The sequence below is a fragment of the Hoplias malabaricus genome, unplaced genomic scaffold (genome assembly GCF_029633855.1).
Source record: "Hoplias malabaricus isolate fHopMal1 unplaced genomic scaffold, fHopMal1.hap1 scaffold_364, whole genome shotgun sequence".
Lineage (NCBI taxonomy): Eukaryota > Metazoa > Chordata > Actinopteri > Characiformes > Erythrinidae > Hoplias > Hoplias malabaricus.
In genome coordinates, this window is record NW_027100756.1 from 3,842 (window position 1) to 24,862 (window position 21,021).

The following is a 21,021-nucleotide window of genomic DNA, read 5'->3' on the forward strand; positions in this document are numbered from 1 at the left end:
GCTGTTCACCCTTTGCTATTACAAACATAAAACAGTTTAAGACACAACCCACACATTGAAATAAAGGATGCTTTTTCACATTGAATCATTTGAAAATAATAGGCAGTCTTACTTAAAATTAGTTTTAATCACAATGTCTAAAATATACTGTACTTAATATAGAAGGCAGTATTCAGACTACTCTCATAGTTACCCATTTAAAAAAAGACACTGATTCCATGGGACCCACTCAGAGGCCTTTGTAAGTTATTAAAGTGTTGGAGGTACCTGGTAATGCTATTAATAGAATATCTTTCGACTTGCTCCTATTCACAATCCTTCTTAGACACATACACACACACACACACACACACATACACACACACACACACACACACAAAGAGAGAGAGAGAGAGAGATAGAGAGATAGAGAGAGAGAGCTAAAGAGAGAGAGCTAAAGAGAAAAAAAACACCTGAAAAACCCAAAGCCATCAAGTCCTACATTTATGTGACAAATGTGTTTACAAAATTCATTATTATAGAGGACTACATGGAGCAATACCAAATTTACCTCAAAAAACAACAACACTTTATATACTATATCTACCAAATGCCCCTATCTCCCACCCCAAACAGTCATATCACCCTACTTCAACATCCTTTTGTTTCCTTGACAGGGGAAATAACACTGTGATTGAACCCAAGAAAACATTATCTACTCAGTTGAATTACAAATGGTCCATAAATTCATTGACACATCCTCCTCACCTCACCCTTCTACAATCTCAACATTATTGCACTTACATGAATAAAAGAAAGCGCAAAGTGAGTTTTGTGTGTGTGTTTGTGTGTGTGTGTGTGTGTGTGTGTGTGTGTGTGTGTGTGTGTGTGTGTGCGCGCATGCACGCACATGTATTAGTGTGGTTTTTTTGCAACAATCAAAGGCAGAGTCCTGTAACTGGTTGCTAGGTGTTCAGTGACAGAGCTTGGCACTGAAAACAGCGGTGTGAAAAACGGCACATGGAAGTGAGGGCTTAAACCTCGGACTCCAGGCTGGAGATCCTGCCCCATGTCAGAGGTATGCCTGGGCTGCTGACCCTGTGAACCACCCTGCTGGCTGGAACAGGCAGCAGATGGTCATCTTGTATATGTCCAGGAGCTTGGTAGGCCCCGTACACACTGTCACTCAGGGGGGCCATGCAGGGGAATATGTTACACAGCTCGGCTGGCCCATATGGCAGTGTGCTCTGGTAAAGTGGCAGGTCAGGGTAAGAGTATTGTCTGTGCATTAGGCTGCTGGCCCTTCTCACAGCTGCAGCATTGTGAAGAACTGCCTCCCTGTAAGAGGGAAGCCGAGTGGATTGAGTGTGCCTCAGCTTCTGACCCTTTCTGGGATGACGGCGGAATGGGTGAAGATAACTGTGGTCTGCAGGCAAAGGGTAACACAGGTTATTCCTCACTCTTCCACATACATCCACACAAGGGAAAAGATCTGGTATGTCAGGTCTTGATGATGCTGAGGCTAGGGGTCTTTCGCCTGGAAACTGAACCCTGTCAGGACCCCAGGTAGCCTTGAGGAATGAGGGCCTGCGATGAAGCTTCCTCTTTCCTATTAGAGGCACGTCATCTAGCACTGGATCCACATAGGTCTTGATGCAAGAATTGCAGGTGGGATCTCCTGGTCTATAGGGGCTTTCCATTGATGATGAAGGAACATTGTCAGGTACAAAGTGGTTTGCTCTGAGTTCTGCAAGACAAATAGTCTGGTCTTTAAAATCGTGTAACCCTCTAAGGTCCATGGACTCCACCAGGGCACTGCGAGACCTTTTTTTCCGCCTGAGACCATCAGAGGCGTGGCAGGTTTCTTGATGCTCAGCATAGATATCTGGCACCTGTAGATCTCTGTATGGTGTGAATGGGGATGCTGGCTTCTGAGAATAGGGTTCATGCATGGCTAAATGAGGGGTACTGATACTAGACACCGGAAGCATCCCATTATACAGACCACCAGACCGTGAAGGGAGAGTGTAACGTAGAGGAGTGGGACGTGTTAAAAGTCTGTTATTGGGTACATGGGGAGGGCTACCAGTGTCTGTGTAATGCTGACTGAATGGGGGTGTTAAAGAGTGTGGCACATGGGGTGAGTGGTTCTCTGTGATGTTAGTGATGTAAGAGAAGTGACCAGGCACAGTCTCAGTGGTGGTCACTTGTGGTATGCGTGCTGGCAGAGTCCCCCCTTGCCGACTCCAGTTTTCAATGGTTTTTGTAGCATTGTCCAGTGAGTTCTCTACTTTTGCTGAGGAGACAATGTCTTTGGCAGTCTGAAGCATTTTTAGCATGTTAGCCTGGGCATAGTTTGTGGTGAGGTCAGGGTTCTGCATGTTGCCAGATCTTCCTACATCCTCTACACCATTAAAACAGCTGTATATGCCCTGAGAGAAAAGAAGACAAAAATTTTTTGGTTCATGTCATACAAATGCCATATTACAGCACAATCCTAAAACACTTAAAGGAGCAATCTGTATCACTGACACCAAGCATTTAAAATCAGAAATATAATACAGTTTCAAAACAGTGGAGAGAACTGTCTGCCTCCTCCCCAGACATGAAGCCATAATAGCTAAGACGAATATACCATAATCAACATATTTACACAGAAAAGTGTTTATCATTTCACTAAAACATCTAGCCATATCTACGCAAAAAAATGAACATGAAGTTCCCTGCATTTACAAGCCTTTACTGTCCAAATCCACCTGAAATATTTCGACTAGACACAGCTGGTGGTACTTATAGATTTTCCCTTCCACCATAAATATCATTTAGGAGGCAGATCCACAATTTCCACAAGGTCAAACATTTCATTCCACCTTACATGTGTCCGTTTACGAGTCCTAATTGTGTTATCAACCAGCTTCTTGAATTCTCTGTTCCACCTTAAGAGCTGAAACTAGAGCTATAGCTTTTTGAACAATTGTATTATTCAACCAATTATTCACAAGTTTGGTATTCCAGCATTTAATTCCAACTAAACTGGGTCTATTTAAGAGTTGTATTTGCTTTGTTCTCTAGCTTCTTATTTAATACTAATTTAGGGTGACCAGATCTGAGATGGTGAAAAAGAGGACACGTCTCGGGGTTGATGAGCTCTCGCCCCTCACTGCCGTTGTATGCTTAGCTGAACCTATGTGTGCTTTTAGGTCCTTTACTCCTTTATTTGCTACACAAAACATGGGAATTTCTTTTCTAATTCATCCAAGAACTTATATTTACATTTTGGCATAGCTGCTCGAGATGAGGGTAGGTACATGAGCTTTGCCTGACGTAAACAAAGACTACTGACGTGCAGACTGACCAATTAAATATTTACAGAGAAGGTTATCGACCAATAATGGTAGCTCTACAGTCAGACCGTCCAATCCGAAGATTTTAGGCTACTTCACCACCCCCCTTCTCACTCAAGCGAACCAATCGGAGTAGGGGAGGGCGGGACTAGTTTGTGAACGAAACGCTTCTCAAAATTCTATGTAAGCTCTAGAAAAACAAAATCCTGGACGTTTGTGAAATTCCGCACGGACATTTTTTAAGTCTAAAAAAGAGGACATGTCCGGGTAAAAGAGGACGTCTGGTCACTCTATACTAATTTCCACCTTAACCAGCTATGCGAAGCTAAAGCTGGCGCTAGGATTAACAAAACTCGTTTTGAAACACTTATTATTTCCAATTTTTTCAGTTTAAAACACAGGGCCAAGTATTCATCATGTCACTAAAACATCTACTTACTAGTGAAACGCTTTGTGTACTAGCTACCAATCTTGATTTCTCTGTTCCACCTTAAATAGGTGAATATACAAGGCTTTTTAAATACAATTCTTACTCCTTAATTTATATAAGACACACACACACACACACAACCCACTGGGAAATACACATGAATCTGCATCAATTTCTTTAAAACAAACAATGGTATTTACACTTTTCAATCATGGTGTTATTCACCTTCTTCGTATAAAACACACAAAGCACAGTCCTGACATCTTTCAAACATAACTATGCCTCACTTTCTTTATATAAAACACACAATCTACAGCATTTACCCCTTTTAATCTATTCATAGGCGTCTGTACTTCTATATTTTTTCAGAAATGATTTGTTGTTACCAGTTCAGGAGAAAATTAGCCAGCTCTGGCTTTGTTCTGTAGTGTTGCTGCTTGTAAACTGCCTCCACTTTTTCAAATCTCTGGTCATGGAGATTTTTAGAAGGGCAGTGGGACTTTTTGGGTCCGGTAAAATATAGCATTAACTCTGTTCACTTGGTCATTTCATGGCTGCGAGACACTGTGTGTAGATCTGGGCACACAGTGGACTGTAAAATGATTGGAGAGAGGGATGGGATGACAGGCAGGACCACGAAGGGCGGGATCATATATGTTCCGGACCGGACTAGGCACCTCAAGAAGAATATACTGCTTTAGCAATGCTGTGAGAGGCAGCAGTGTTTTAGCTTTGACTGTTTCCTTATAGTCAAATGATCTATGATCATACACCCTGGACACTTTATGAATAGGTAGAGTAAATATCCTACAGATTACTCCTTTAATACGTGCAGCTATTTTTATTCAACGCTCTCAGACAAAAGGTATGGTAGATGTACATTATTGTAAATGTACCTTTAAAGGGACGACAGTGGCTTAAGGGTCCAGTTATGTTCCCTAAAGGTACATTACATTTTTTTCTCCAGAAGGAGAACTATAGAGTTTCTACATATTTCATTATAGAACTTTGTAAAAAACATAATGTAAGTCCAAGAGATTAAATGGGGCGTACGAAATCAACAAAATTTTAAATTCTACAGTTTTAATAGAATAAGGTACAATTATGTTCCCTAATTAAAGGTACAGAATATGTACCACAGAGACAGCAAAAGTTTCCACCACAGTGACTGTAGTGGATGAATAGAAATGGCCACAAATAACTTGCAATTACAATCCCGTTACATTAAAATAATAAAAGAACATTTTAGGAATGGCGCACACAATGCTATATAGTAATATATTTTTAATAATAACATAATAAATGTGCATAATTTTACTAAAACGTATAATTCTTTTGAACATTATTTTCTCTCTGGCATGAAGATAAAATACGTTTCACTGAGAAAACTGGCAGTGCATATTTATACCTGCTTTTTTCTAAAAATAGACACCAAAGGCAGGAGCAGAAGCTGTATTACAAAGCTCTGTTGATGCAACTAAATAACATTACAGTTCAGACACGTGTCCCAATAAATACACACACTTATATAATTCCAAAATGAAAGCCATGCACTACATATATCCATATATGGAAAATAATCTGTACACTTGCCTAAAATCATTTCATTATTTGTAACCCAGTGAGCTGAACTGTACATTTAAAAATGACAATTATGATTTCACTGTCTCGCTATTTATAGAGGTCACTATATTTCTGAAGCAAAGGCTTATACTGCAGTAAAAGACAATTAGCAATTTGTATCTAAAGCAAAGGCTCTTGTTGAAGTAAAAGACAATTGCTTGAAAGATTGAAAGATTAGTGCTCTCTTTTAATGAGCAATTAGCAAAATATGTCCTTGCTATCAGTCTGGATAGCCTGAGGTTTTCTGGCCATTAAAATTATGCCTACTTTGATAAGAAAATAATTTGTTCAATGACTCAATTCCGAGATAGTCCATTATTTTAAACCTGGATACGAAATCACAAATTGTTGAACATTAGAGATTTTTCCATATTGTTGTACTGAGAAAAAAATTCAGTATTAAAAGCTTAGAAAGTAATGTGCTGTGGTGTGGTGCCAGTATACCCTGCTTATGGCCAAGAGGAAATCCAAGCGCTCAGATTTGTGCACAGAGTGTCTAAGCTTCCAGTAAAGCAGATGTTCCCAGGCAAAAACAAGCAAACTGAGGCCCATAGCCACCAGCAGCATGTAGAAGACGCCCGCCATGTTGTCTATGTCCAACTTGGAACTCATCACCTCATTCTTCTCATTTTGGCAGATGCCAGACAGCCACACAGTCTCCAGTCTCTGTGTATCCCCTTCAGTAGCAGAAACAAAACAGAGTTAGTAAGCAGTGTCAATCCCAATGCTGCCCAACTGTTCACACTCAATACCTTTTCACATAAAAAAGATATAATAAATTAAAATTAAGTTATTTTAAATATATATTATTTTTATATTTACAGAATCTATGAGTGACTGTAGGAAATAAAAATATATTTTCAAAAGTATGAAAAAAATTAGTTTCTTTTAATATTAATAATTTTATTAATAAAATATTTTAAATTCTTACTTCATTCCAAAAGATTGATAAAAATATCTTGTGTTTATATCTTTTTGTTACAACAACTTCTTTACTCTTTGACTTTCCCAGTTTCCAATGTTTTTCATTCATTCGCGGTGGGTCCAGAGTCTACCTGGAATCATTGGGGAATACATCCTGGAGGAGGCATCAGTCTTTCACAGGGCAACTCATGCACTCACACCTATGGACACTTTTGAGTTGCCAATCCACCTACCAACGTGTGTTTTTTGGACAGTGGGAGGAAACCGGAGCACCCGGAGGAAACCCACGCAGACACGGGGAGAACACACCAACTACTCGCAGACAGTCACCCGGAGTGGGAATCGAACCCACAACCTCCAGGTCCCTGGAGCTGTGTGACTGGAACACTACCTGCTGCGCCACCATGCCCCCCAATACAATGTTTTTTTTGTTTGTTTTTGTTTTAATATCAAAAGAAAAGTGTTAAAAAAGAGGGGAAAGTATTTCTGAAGAAATTTTGTGCTTAAAAAAAATGACCTCTGAAACTAAAACCCAATGCAAATGAGTGTATATTAATATCCTGTCCTTAATGACATTTTATGCCAAGTAATAATATAGACACACTGCATCAGGTTCACACTAACATCCTTAATCCGGTAAATTCTCAGGTGTTTGGGTGCATGTGGTGACCTAGTTCTAGAGCCACTGATGTAGATGATAGTAATGGTCTCCATGCTGTGAAGGAGGATATTAATTGTGGACCTGGTCTGATCCCCTGATGGTGATTTACCATCTCCGAGGAACTGGAGGAGAGCCAGGTCTATGGGGCGCTTCCAGCGGGAGTCCTTCTGCAGAGCTATGCCATAGCCTGTAGTAGCAAACACCTTTCCACTGCCAATGGTCACCAGCTTGCAGCCCTCGTCCTTGCCAGCCATGTAATTAAGCACTGCAGCATCATATATGAAGGCATCCAGTTTCCTGCAGCAAGGACAGTGACATGGCACTTGCTGATAAGTTGAAGGTAAATGGTTTGATAATTACACATAATTTATGAAAAACAAATTATGTCAAAAATGTGTTACACACAGACAAATATGAAGTTACTGTGTAAATTTAGAACTAAACAAATAACTTACACCAACATTTAATAAACAACACATTAAAGAAATATGAGAGCTGAGAACTGTTAATCATATGTTTGAAATCACAGCTGATATCTGAAGATATTACGCAGTAACACCCTCATTTTTTAGCAAAACTATTGAGGTTTTTATTGAAGGCCTATACTAATAACTTACTTATCCTCTTTAAACAGTTAAATTTTTTCTTATGGGTCAGGGCCCACTAAACATACCCTGTTTTAAGGCTGTTGAGTGCCTCCTCCACTCCTTTCTGGTTGTATTTCATCATGTGGGTGTGCATGTCAGGGTAATTGCTGCGAATGTTTCTCTCAGTGCTGCCGTTTGGGACTGTGCCGAAGCGAAAAGGCGGGTAATGCTCCTGGGGCTTCTGGAACTGCCGGAAAAGACAAAAAAAAAAGAACTTTGATCAGCATGTAGTTAGATACCAGACCGCAGGCATTACCATTCATGTTTTATATATGTTTGATCCACACAGGATTAGAGATAACCTCAAAAATACAGTCCAATTTGACAAGCTGTGAAAAGAATGACTTAATGGCAGGGACATATCACTAACAGACCAGGCAGGTCACAAATTCCCCAGGCCCTGGCCTAACCTTGTGAGGCCAGTGAAGGAAATGAGCCTTAATGTACCATTCAAGCAACTTGCAGTCAGCTTTGTATTTTCTTTCACACCTCATTGAGAAATGGTGTCGGATTGCTAGCAGATCATTCTTCATATTCTCCACAGTGAAATATTTTACAGTTGTTAGGTTAAAAGTATATGTTTCTATTCTATGAGTGTACAGTTGACAGTTTGATCATTTCCTTTTATAGCCCCTGTAATCCTGGTGAGGAGGGTTGGATCAGTGGGCTTTCAGTGGATGGGGTTCAAAAAAAGACTTCAAATCCTGTTTCAAATTAAATATGCATACACAAATACAACTATGTATAACTGCTTCTATTAATCTGCCTTCTAGGGCTTATCCTGTTTTGTATGAATGAAGAAGCTGTTGTCTTTACTTTCTGAAAGCATATTTCTTTACTTCTTGCATAATTTTATAGCGTTTGTCACTTCTATAGCTTTCCCCTATCTCTCTGAATTACTATGAAGACATTATTTAGTTACTAGAGGTTCTACAGCACATCTTGATAGGCGTTATCTAAATGTGATGTTGTGGGTGGTGGTGGTGTTCTGAAGAGATAGAGGAAACTATAATTAAATAACTAAATAACTAAATTAATTATTCTAAAATGGCTTTAAAATATGTTCTAAATAGTGGGATTTTAACCATGTCCTTACTTTTTTGTCACTGAGTCCAGAGACAGTGTCAATATACTGCTCTTGGATCATGAAGGCTGCTAAATTGGCAGTGTAGCTGGCTAGGAAAATGACTGCAAAAAAGGCCCACACCAAGACCATAATCTTGCTGGTTGTGCCTTTAGGATTTTCTATAGGGACAGAGTTATTGAAAACAATCCCCCACAGCAGCCACACCGACTTCCCAATAGTGAAGGTAGGGCCTCCAGGGGCTGTGGATAAAGAAGACAAAATTTTTTTTAATTTTGGCTAAATGCTCTGGTATATTAAAATATATAATTATAATATATATTATAATAAATATATATTAAAATATATATTAATATTCAAACTGAATATTATGTCCAGTGATTAAGTACAAGAATAGAAATGTAAATATTATAGTGTGATATACACTATATTACTATACACTATAGTACTATACTATGTACTTTATGAAACTGGCAAAATTTCATTCCAGTTAATTAGATTACATCCACTATAAAGCTAGGCTATATAATAGGAGCTAATTAAAATTTGGCATGTTGGAAACCCCACTGACAAATTTGACACAATGCTAGCATTATCTAGAATTGGGGAAAAAATTCTGCTGTATCATAATACTGTGACCTTTCACAAATGTAGTGACTTTGGCTGAAATTTGAGGTTTGAAATACAATTTATCACTCGAATGGATTTTGCCAGTATTTTGTTCTTATGGACAGGTTAGTTTTGTCCATAAAAAATATGTACAAAATGACATATAATTTGACAGCTTTAGATGAATTCCACATTGTGTGAATGTTTTGTGATGAATGTAATGGAAATAAAAGGTCCCCAGATTGCAGATTGTTTTGGAGATGCATTTTGTCTGACAGCAGCAATTGGCTTCCTTAAGTTTAACATGTAGAAACAGTCAGGGCAAGCAATTAGTCAAAGTGAAATTAGCACTAAGAGAAACAATAATTAAGCACAGAAAGATAGTTAAACCATTACATAAGCCTGATAAGACTGATTTGGCTGTTTCTATCCCATTTCTGTATATAACACAGTGTATTTCTTCCTGTTTTAGTGTTGGACATTTGCAAAACAACACTGACCTTTGGCACTGACAAGGCTGCGGTTGTACCCCATAGGGCTAAAATATTCAAACACAAATACAGTGACCGCTACAACGGTCAGACACATTACGAACATCATGACCCACACTGCAGGACTGTAAGGCTCTGTAAAGAGAGAGCGAGAAAGAGAAAGAACAAAAAATGTATGAAGTCACATTTCTGAACCTCCATAAGATTACAATTAATAGTTACAATCACTGATGACAAGAATATAATATTATGTCTCTGCTGTTTTATTAGAGGTAGAATATTAGCCTGACTAATGTTCAGCTGTACAAATGAACCGTAAATGGTCCTCTTAAGCATTTAAAGCAATTTTCCATCTTGGACCTATTTAACCTTAAACCCAATGATATATAAAACTTTAATCCATCTGTAGGAGTCTTTAGCAGTAAATACTGGCCTGTATGATAGCCAGAGGATAAAAAGACATTGAATTAAATATTCTCACCTAGAAAGGCAGAAGGGGAGACAGTTCCATTGCTCCTGGCCACCATGACACTAATCCCAGTCTCCACAAATGGCACTGAAAAGTCAATAATCTCCGAACGCTCTTCATTAATAGTGAGTGAGCCAATGGCCATATCAGCACGCTTGTAGACGACCTGAAAAACAGGAGAGAATCAGCAACATATCACAGCATTGTTATATATTATAATTATAAAATGTAATAAATTATAGATACAATGGTGTGCAAATGTCAGAGACCCCCCCCCCCCCACACACACACACACTCACATATATATATATATATATATAAAGAGAGAGAGAGAGAGAGAGATAGAGAGAGAAAGAGATAGAGAGCGTGTACAGGATGTATTCCCCGCCTTGCGCCCAATGATTCCAGGTAGGCTCTGGACCCACTGCGACCCTGAACTGGATAAGCGGTTACAGATAATGAATGAATGTATATATATATATATATATATATATATATATGATTTTTTTAGTTCCGTCTGAAGCTGATCAGTTCATTAGAATCAAATCACATTTAATATTATTGAGCACATGTCTCTGGAATAGTCAATTCAATGTTCTGATAACACCAGTGTTTTCACAGTGGACAGAAATACACAAGATCAGTTTTAACAAGCATGTGATATCAGAAGTCAATGTGACTTCCTCAGTCTTTTTGTAACCATTTTAATTTTAGCCCAATATATTCCATGCTAATTGTCTTGAGATGAGGAGTTCACTTCTAGTAGGTGTGGGTGTAAGTGCAGCACAAGTCTAGCTGCTAACCTCTCCAATCATTCCATTCCAGATTCCTCTGACCAGCTTGCCATGTTTTCCATTGGTGACCAGGTAGAGGTCATAAGAGAACTTGATGGTGCGTGAGAGTTTCTTCAGAATATCGATGCAGAAACCTTTGCAGCACAGCTTGGTGTAAGGCTCAGAGTGCCCGAACATGCTGCAAATAGAAGTGAGAAACACAAAGACTGTATATTTTACCACTCTGGTGAGAACGATTCTGTACCGCACTGTGTTACAATCTTGCTCACAGTAATCTCACAAAGCCCCTCTGAAATATTCACTGATGGCAGTCATTAAACCGACCATTTATGGAAAGGACAAATCTTAGCAGATACTTTAAGGAGCTTTCATTGTTGATATAGGGGCTTTCACTTCTGTGATTGATGTATTGATGTCCTTGTTTTCAGAATAAGTGTTGAAAGAGCAGGTCCCCACACAGTGTAGCTTGCAGCCATCTGTTTTAATTATTGTAGGTAAGTGACAGGATTACATCAGACATGAATATAGATAGAGGAAAAAATATTTTTGCTGGTTTAAGGGGATTAGCAACTGGAAATATGCAAAAGGGTGACTACATTACCAGCTAACTACAGTCTTAGGTAACCTGCATTAATACACTGGATGTGCTGGATTCTAAGTTTAGTCCTAGTCTATATTTTGTAAGAGGGCAGCTGTCTAGACCTTGTCCCACCAACAAAGAAAGACAGAGAGCAGCCACCTTCTAATCAGTGGCAATGCAAACACTTGGCTAAGCTTTTCTTATGCACCAGTTTGGAATGCCCTGGTTGAGGGCTTTACCAAGACTGGCTGGTAATTTGGTTAGAGACCTTGCTTGAGCTTTTTATTGCTTTAGATCAAACCCCTTAAGGCCTGTCCCATGAGGCTTCTCTGAAGCTTTTTTGAAAAAAAAAAATCCTCTTGGGCTCCTGTGATCGAAACCTTGTGCTTTAAAGTTCAATGTAAGCTTAATCTCTAGAGCAACACTGTACTTGGAGCCTTCTAGGTCTCGTCAGTGTATCACCCAGAATGACTATTATTCCCTTACCTCTACAGACCTGGTGTCCTGGGGTAACCTTGTCAGATGTTTTCCTTTCAGCTGGAAATCTCCATTCAAAATGTTCTGTAGTTCAGGACTTTGCTTAATACCAGTAATTGTTTTAATTAATTAATAAAAAAAACATTTTTAAGAATAATTTTTCAAAATGTTGTAGACACCTTTTAATAAAATATTTTTTGAAGACTTCATGGATATTAATAGGATATGAACCAAATGTATCCCCTTTGCTGCAGTAACAGGCTTTATACCAGATGTCTGAACATGCTGTGAGGACTTGATTTTATTCAGTCGAGAAGTTAAGTGAGTTTGAGTGCTGATGTTGGATGATCACAAATGCTACTCCAACTCATTCTAATCTATTTAATAGTGCTCCATAATTCCAAATCCCTATGCTTGGGCACTTTATACACTTATATTCAATTCTTTGTATTGTGCAAAGTGATTTAAACTCATGTGCCACTCTATTTACAATGCTTTTCTATGGAGATCAGCACCTTGAAAGAGCTCACTCACTAGAAGGATTGTCTGGATTTATGGACACAATGTATATGCATTATGTTCAGGAATAGTTCACTTATTTTATTTGTCTCAATTATGTTCATATACAGACATCAGTGTATTTATTACCAGATGCCGTTTTCTAAGTTGACTCCAAAACTGGTCCTGAGCTTACACTGAACTTGCTTTGTGCAGGCCTTCAGAGCTAAACTTCCTGAAAGAAACATTGGTAGCCAGTGATGGGCCCTATTCAGCCATTATGTGAAGGGAGTACTCAGCAGAGAAACTGGGGGAGATATGATGATGCATCACCCCTAACCTCCTTCAGACCCCCTGCCTAATGAGCTGTGGGGAGAGAAAGGCAATCAGAGAGGGGTGTGTTCAGTTGGGGCAGTGGCCTTTGCAAAGAAAAACAAATGAAGTTTTTGGAAAGATGAGATTCCCTGTGTGCAATCATCTCAGCCAGAACATAAACAAGCTTGTCCCTGGCTCCCCTATCTCACCACCTGCATGCAGTGCTGAAGCTTTTAGGTTAACTGAGCTGTGAATTGTGGCTGAGTTCTTTAATCAGTCAAGGCTCTCTCTCTCTCTCTCTCTCTCTCTCTCTCTCTCTCACTCTCTCTCTCTCTCTCTCTCTCTCTCTCTCTCTCTCTCTCTCTCTCTCTGTCTCCCTCCCTCTCTCTCCCTCCATGTCCTTATATTGTCTGATGGCAGCTCAGGCCACTGTCCTGAGAAGTCCTGGCCACTCTCCAGGGTACTGGAGTCCCACCCTTCAAAAATACTTCAGCATCCGCTTTCTGGACCAACCTTCTGGATGGTTACTAGCATGTGGTCTGAGGGTAGGATTCCCCTATTAAACAAACCTGTAAGGCTGATAGCTAAAAATATTTTAGTCAAAGAATGTTAAGAGTGGACAATCTGGCAATAATATAACCATGGGTGACATGGCTTGCTGTGGTGCAATTTTTTGAGTCATTAGCAAAATAATGATATATATGATGGAACCATTTTTCTGTTCTATATAGAACCATATTTAAAAGGTTCTTTAGAAAACCATTACAGCAATGTTTCTGTCAGCTTAAAAGTTCTGTCAGCTTTTTAAAGAACTCTTTTTAAGAGTGAGTGGACAAAAATGTTTCCTTGACTTTCCTTGCTTTTTTCTGTCATTTGGATATACAAGCAAGATGCTGCCAGCTAAATTAAAGGCTTCCAAATTGCTGTTGACACACTGCCAATTGCTGCTATGCACGATAAAAAAAATCCTCAGTATGTTGTTATTATGAGATCTTATATCATAACTATCAGATAAGCATCTGGTTATTCTGAGTTAGTATCTCTTTATTTTCAGGTAATATCTTGTAATACCAAGATACCATGTTGTAAATATGACATAGGCTATTATATACAACATCTCATTATCTGAGCTTAAGATTTTGACATGGTTTGTAAATACCTTCTGCCCTTCACTTTGTGTGAATGCTCTATTATAAGTGGAGCAATAGCAATGTTCCAAAACCTATGCGATAAAATATTTTTACATTAACTTACACTGAAATGTAAGCCTTGGAGTGTTTGACTTTTTATTTTTTGTACCCAATGCTCCCTTTTACTCTTGTAGACAACCGTTAAATATAGGTCTGTGCTTCTGCATCTAAATTAAGATGTTGGCAGTGAACTGTGATTTATAGACCCCTGTGACATTAGTGAGTATTCATTGCACAAACAGTTACAGTCAAAGTTCTGGCTGAGTGCCATGGCTCATCCTGTGTACTGGAAAGGTAGACTACCCTTAAGGATGAGTTCACTGCTACCTGCACACATATATTTCCTGTACAGAGGCAAAGCAGCTTCCACAAAGTGCTGCTTAAAATGAAAAGAAAAACAAGCTTTATTGCTGATGTAATGCTGATTTTGCAGTTGTGATTTACAGTATCTATAACACGTATTAAGCATGTTACTGAACCTGCTATCTGAAAAGTGGTGATACAAGGCTTTTGCATATCGGCGATGAGATATTTTGATGTGCTTTATGTAATAAATGGGTGCCAACACATTTCCAGTTAATAACTAACTCTGGAGTCTAGGTGGAGAAATCTGAGTAGGGGTGGGCGATATATCACTAACGATAATACCCGTATGTTTTTTAATTCAATTACTTTTTTGTGATGTAAGCGCGAGCTTCTGACGCAGGCGCGTGAACGTGAACACACAAGCTAGAGCTGGGGATATATCGCAAATATCAATATATTCCATAGTATTTTTTACATGATTTTGAAATCGTTTCCATCTGAGTACATTTAAACCAGTGCACAAATGTCCCGTTCAGCAGGATAATAATAAAAAATAATAATAATAAAAGTGCTGTTAAGACCATGATGTTTGAAACACTCTGCTCTCCCTCAACTGGAGGGAGAGGAAGATACTCCACGGTTCCTAAACAGAGAACAAGCTTTTCATTGATTGTCACTTTTATTTAGCCAATCAGCAGCCAAACTTAGCTGTCCATCATGTAGTGCTGCAGCCAATGGAGTCACAGTCCCGCCTACAGGGTGGTGCTGAGAGATACAGGTCAATGCTTTAAAAAAAATCCTATTTTTGCACTGTGTTTAGAAGAAATTACATTTAATTTTTCCTTCAGCACATCTGTGATGACAATAAAAGTGACTGACTTTTAGAATCAAAATAATTCTTTATACATAAAAATCACATTAGATAATTTCATATAAGTTTAAAAATAATATTAAATCATTTATATGAATGGTGAAGACACCATTTGTTCACTTTGTTACAAAAAAAAAAAAGACAGCAGCTTGGATGCAGGCAGTTTGTTTCTTAATGTGAGATATTCAGTGTTAAGCAGATAATCTGGGCTGAGTTTACTTGAAGTGTTCACTGGCACAAATTACAAGTATCAGATCGCTACACTGTATTGGCAGATACTCAACTTTAAAAGACGTGAATCAGGATCTGGGGCAAAAAACTTGACGGGCCATCACTATATGTTAGACATACAGTTTGATAATTACAGTTAGATAATGTTAGATAATGCAGCATTAATACATTGATATATTTTGTTATGGTTTTCGTAATATTGTATATTGCCATTTCATTTAGAAATATTGAGATATGAGTTTTTTGGTCATATTGCCCAGCGCTACTTCTGAGCCGCCCTGTGAAGGACTGGCGTCCCCTCCAGGGTGTATTCCCGCCTTGCGCCCGATGATTCCAGGTAGGCTCTGGACCCCCCACGACCCTAAATTGGATAAGCGGTTACAGATAATGGATGGATGGATGGATGGATACTTCTGAGCCACCCACAAGCATCTTCTGAGCAATACAACTGTCCTCTGAGTATGTTTTTCCAGTGTTCCCATGAGTAGAGGAACAGTGAGATTCCCACTTATTAAATGGCCATCACAATCTGTGATTCAATTAAAAGCTGTGGATAGAGCTTCCAAAAGTTCCTGAACAGCAGTGACAATTAGCATGAAGGTGTGTGACAGCCCATGACACTAACGTCATCATTACTGTTATTGATTACCATCCCCCTCTCCGCTCTCCCATCTTCCCCAAGGGGTGCTTACTCCGCTCTCTGATTTATTTACATGCTCTCCCCTCAGCATGCCATCATAATGAGACTGTCATCTCCTCCCTCAGGTCCTGAGATGCTCCTCAGCAATGGGTACTTCCTCTAGTGCTTCTGCATGAATCACTGAGCCTTTACTCTTTTCCCACAGGGAACGGTAGCACTAACTTTACCATCGACATTATTTTCATGTTTGAATTCATGCCTGGGAATATGCCAGTGGCAGGAGACTACTTTATGAGCTCTGATTGAAATAAATGTCTTCATGCTCAAACAAATGTTTTATGCTCAGGGCAGGTTGCTTGGCCTGATAGAAAGCCTGCATTATAGTAAGACAATCCCTAATTATTAGCTTTGGGTAAATGCGGGCCTTCAGTCCATTGAATTTTTGCTTGGGTGTAAATCACACTGGTTAATGCAGATGAGGTGCATTTGTTGGAATTCACTTGAGAGCACAGTTGGTGGAGTCAGGTGTGAAAACTCGGGAGTGACATAAGCACAACTTCAGCTCATTTCCATATTAAGGGAAGTGTTCTAGAAACTTGCGGAGTGCCTGCAATAATGTTTTTTGAGATCTGAGTTTATTTGTAGAATAAAAAATGATTAACATACACTAGAACTATTAATTACAGTCAGAATACCAGTATATGCCCATATGAAACAAGCCTGCAAGACGATTAAAAAGCCTATTTATAGAAAAAATAAAATGTAATTATTTGAAATTAAATTGTATTATGTAAATATTCAAAACATATCTGTCTGACCTATATACAGAAAACTAAGCCTCAAAAATAGGCTGTGTTGAATTTGGTGAAAATCAACACATTTACAGTAGGTTAGCTCTGCCACTTCAATACTATAAGATGTTTTTCAGCCTGGGCAGTTTTTTGGGTGAGGCATAATCAGAATGTGGCTAATTTTGAATTTAATCTTAGGTACCATAAAATAAACAACCTTTTCACATACTGATAAAGTAAGGTTGGTCACATTAAATCTTTATATACTTATTTATAAATGAATCAAAGTGTAGTGGATAAGATTTATTTACTGTACTAGGAAAACTATAAATATGAATTGTGTGATCAAGAGATATCAGCAAATGCTGGGTATGTTCCGATCTGTTTCCAAATCAGAGCAGGTTTTCAGCTCTCATGGTTTTGTGCATATAATTTAAATCTAGACCATTTTGTGTCTGTAATCTATTCAGAGAAGTTTCAAAGCTTTTTTAAACAAGTATATGCACTGATCATCCATAACACCTCCTGAGTGAGAATAGTCCACTGAGAAATGTCCACCAACCAAAAATATCCAGACAGATGACCAGCACAAACTGTGCAGCAACAGATGACCTACATGTCTCTGACTTTATATCTGCAAGCTGGACCAATGATGTAGATGTGTCTAACAGAGTAGATAGTGAGTGGATACAATGTTTAAAAAGTCCAGCCATCATTGCTGGATCCACTTGTACCAGTACAACAAACACAATCACATCACTACAACATGAGTGTCACTGCAGCCCTGAGAAGGATCCACCACTCAAATCATACCTGCCCTGTGATGGTCAACATGGTCTTAATATCATGGCTGATTGGTGTATACATAGGAATATACTTACATAAGTCATCATCATCATCATCATTTTCTTCTCCGCTTCTCCATTTCAGGGTCGTGGTACTTACATAAGTATATAATTAAATAAAGTGCATATACTTATATATTTAAGATATATGTATATAGATATCTAAGGTAAACATAAATAAGATCACTTTATTATAGGTCATTGACTTCAGCAAGAAAACCTACATCATTATGCAGCATAATTTTCTTATTAGTGCAGCAGGTACTGTTGCTGTCACACAGCTCCAGGGTCATGGGGCTGGGGCTGTGGGTTCGAACCCTGCTCCAGGTGACTACCTGTGAGGAGTTTAGTGTGTTCTTCCCATGTCCGCGTGAGTGTCCTCCAGGTGCTCCAGTTTCCTCCCAAAAATACATGTTCGTAGGATTGGAGACTCAAAAAGTGTCCATAGGTGTGAATGTGCGAGTGTATGTCGCCTTGTGAAGGACTATAGACCCATCCAGGGTTCTACCCATGCTTCTGCCTTGCGCCCATTGATTCCGGGTAGGCTCTAGAGCCATCGCGACCCTGAACTGGATAAGCAGTTACACACAATAATGGATAATAATGAATGGATGAATGAATGTTCCTCTTGGAACTCATTAGCAGAAAGAAAATTGTCCAGAAGGCAACATTATTAACACATTTGCATGTCCCATCTTATAAATCTTACTAATACATAAGAGTGCATATTTGCATGCAGTGATATAATGCAGAGCAGACAATGTGCCTTAAACAATCCTACTGCTGACTGATATGAGAAAATATAACTGATAATAGCAAGACATTTTATATGATATAGCTGGGCAGTTGAAATGACCACTGGCAAAAAAAAAGTTTCAGTGATGCAGTGTAAACATGGTGCTTCCCATCAGTGAAACTATGTTTCCTATTAATGGTAAATTGTATGTACTCTCTGTTCAAAGAAACATATTCTCACAGTGCTCATGTTGAGCTCACATTAATGGGTTTAATGACACTGAGTTATGTCATGGAGCAGGGATTAATCATCCTACATTAGCTCACAGAGGGTGTTAATGTCTCACTACAATTCATCTCTGCTAAATTCTGTGGCAATATACTAGATTGTTTGTCACATTAACATTTTCATCAACCAGCAACACTGTCAAGTAACAGCAACTCTTTCCAATACCACAGTATATTTTTTCTTTAAAAAAAAAAGAAAGAAAATTATTAATGACATTATATAACTGAAATGCCTATTTTAAGAATCCCCAAAAGTGCTTTGAGCCAAGCTCTATATGTAAATGCTTCTTATATGACATCACTTACATTTCTGTCTTGTTGACTTGGCGGCGACAGGGCACAGTGTTTCGGACACAGGTGCCAGTGGCAGGGTCCACGCTCTCTACAATGACGAAAGGCCGCTCCTCCAGTGTTGCCACTGTCAGGTGACGGTTATCTGACACAGGCTCCAGAAAACTGCTGTAGCGTGGCCACACTGGATAACGCATGTGCAGAATGCCACCTTCATATGTCCCTACCTGGATGGAAATAAAATGTTTATAAGGGCAACACTTAAAGCTTTAAACCCCTACAGGTTTGCCCCATTAAAACAAACAGGATACTTTGATAACACATACCAGATAACACATTTCTCACTGCCCAATGAAATATATGTATCTCCAAAATAGTAACCTTACAGGAGAAGGGAAAAAACCTTATTTTTCAACGGAAGTCAATGTAAAAAAAATATTTTACTTCAAGTAATTTTGGACCATTCCTATTGGTCCATTCATCATGATTTTTTTGCACAATTTGAAGGACAGCTGCTGTGTTCAAACAATGTATTAATGATATTTAAAATGCCTCTTCATGTATCCCCACCTGGAAGGAATTAAAGTGAGAATAAGGGGCTAAATTTAAGGCATTACTCTGCCAGGGATGCCACTTTACAACAAACAGGAAGGAGCACAAGGAGGAAAACCCACATTGTCAGTGGCAGCAGGAACAAAGAAAAGAATTCCCTAATTGAATTGAGCCTTTACTTCCGACAAGTTGTGTATATTCCAGGCTGAATAAATCATTGGCTTTTCAATATGATGCAATCCAGTAGTGGCATTCTGTCAGGTATGCTGTGATACATAAATCATGATAAAATCTTCCACAGCCCTTGTTTTCACTGACCCTGAAGCTGTGACAGTGTTCTCTTGCTGATATATAAATCTCAGTAGTGTCTGATACCGGAAGATTCAAGTCTGGACTTTCCCTGTAAAAGGCTGTGTGGTGTCTCAAGTCAAAAATCTCCAGAGATTTTCAGTCACACTTTAAATAGAAGCAACTGCCCACTAGCTCTGGCAGTGGTGGACAAAGTATGTCATTGGTGTACTTGAGTGAATCTTGACACCGTTTTAAATTTTTTTCAGGAAACGTTAAAGTTTTTTATATTTTATTAGTGTGTTGAATTACTGAAGTATTTGCTTTTGTATAAAAAATTGAGTCCTGAAGCCCTTTGTTCTGTTTAATTCTAAACCTCTTCTTTTCTTCTATCTCTAGTTTAGTCTAGTTCGCTCCCACATTAAAGCTCTTTTATATGTATCTAACTTGCACACATCTCATATTGATTTAGACATTCTTGCTTATTTAGATTTTTTTTTTTTTTAGAAATATGGTGGAATTAATTTAAAATATTAAAAATGGTGCCAATAATGAGAAATATTTGAATGAATGAAATGAACTACAGTACAATTATGAATGTAATTCATTGTGGTACATGTGATACACCACTGTGGTAACATATTGTGGGTTACAGATGTGGCATATAGAGATTAGGTTGAAAGAATGCTGTTTCTTTTAAGCTGATATGACGATGATTAGGAAGCACGTGTCTTCCTGGAGCATATTTACTGAGCTAGAAAAGAGAGAGCAAGATAGAGAGAGAGAGAGAGAGAGAGAGAAAGAGAGAGATTCCTTATTATCTAGAGAGTAAACAGGCAGTCCAGGCCAGCTTTAGAGCCCACAGAGAGCCTGTTACAACACAATCTTCACACACTCTTCCCCCATATCCCCACTTCACAGCCTGAGATCCAGGTCCACAGAGACAGTCAGAGCCAGCACTCCATGAACAGGCTTTTTTTATATGTTCTTTTAAGTGTGAACGCAATATAATTTGCTGTGCTTTGTTAATGAATTGCTGCATGTACTGTTCAGTTCATTAGCTAAGTA

At 38.7% G+C, this 21,021-nt stretch overlaps 1 protein-coding gene across 1 annotated transcript; it reads right to left on the reverse strand.

Moving 5' to 3' along the window:
• Positions 1–1,013: 1,013 nt before the first annotated feature.
• LOC136679899 (glutamate receptor ionotropic, NMDA 2C-like) lies at positions 1,014–19,451 on the reverse strand. The gene is made up of 10 exons (XM_066658506.1): positions 19,440–19,451; positions 19,129–19,340; positions 11,065–11,233; positions 10,274–10,427; positions 9,802–9,927; positions 8,705–8,934; positions 7,635–7,795; positions 7,071–7,258; positions 5,821–6,053; positions 1,014–2,411 (listed from the first exon to the last, which is right to left on the reverse strand). The coding sequence occupies exons 1-10, from the start codon at positions 19,449–19,451 to the stop codon at positions 1,014–1,016; spliced, it is 2,883 nt and encodes a 960-aa protein (XP_066514603.1).
• Positions 19,452–21,021: the final 1,570 nt, after the last annotated feature.

What these genes read in the sequence shown, in the direction of transcription:
- LOC136679899 (XM_066658506.1), bottom strand. An exon ending in GGAATGGAATGATTGGAGAG is followed by an intron (nt 10,428 to 11,064) that starts GTTAGCAGCTAG and finishes CCTGTTTTTCAG; the next exon opens with GTCGTCTACAAGCGTGCTGA. An exon ending in CTGGACTCAGTGACAAAAAA is followed by an intron (nt 7,796 to 8,704) that starts GTAAGGACATGG and finishes CTTTTCCGGCAG; the next exon opens with TTCCAGAAGCCCCAGGAGCA.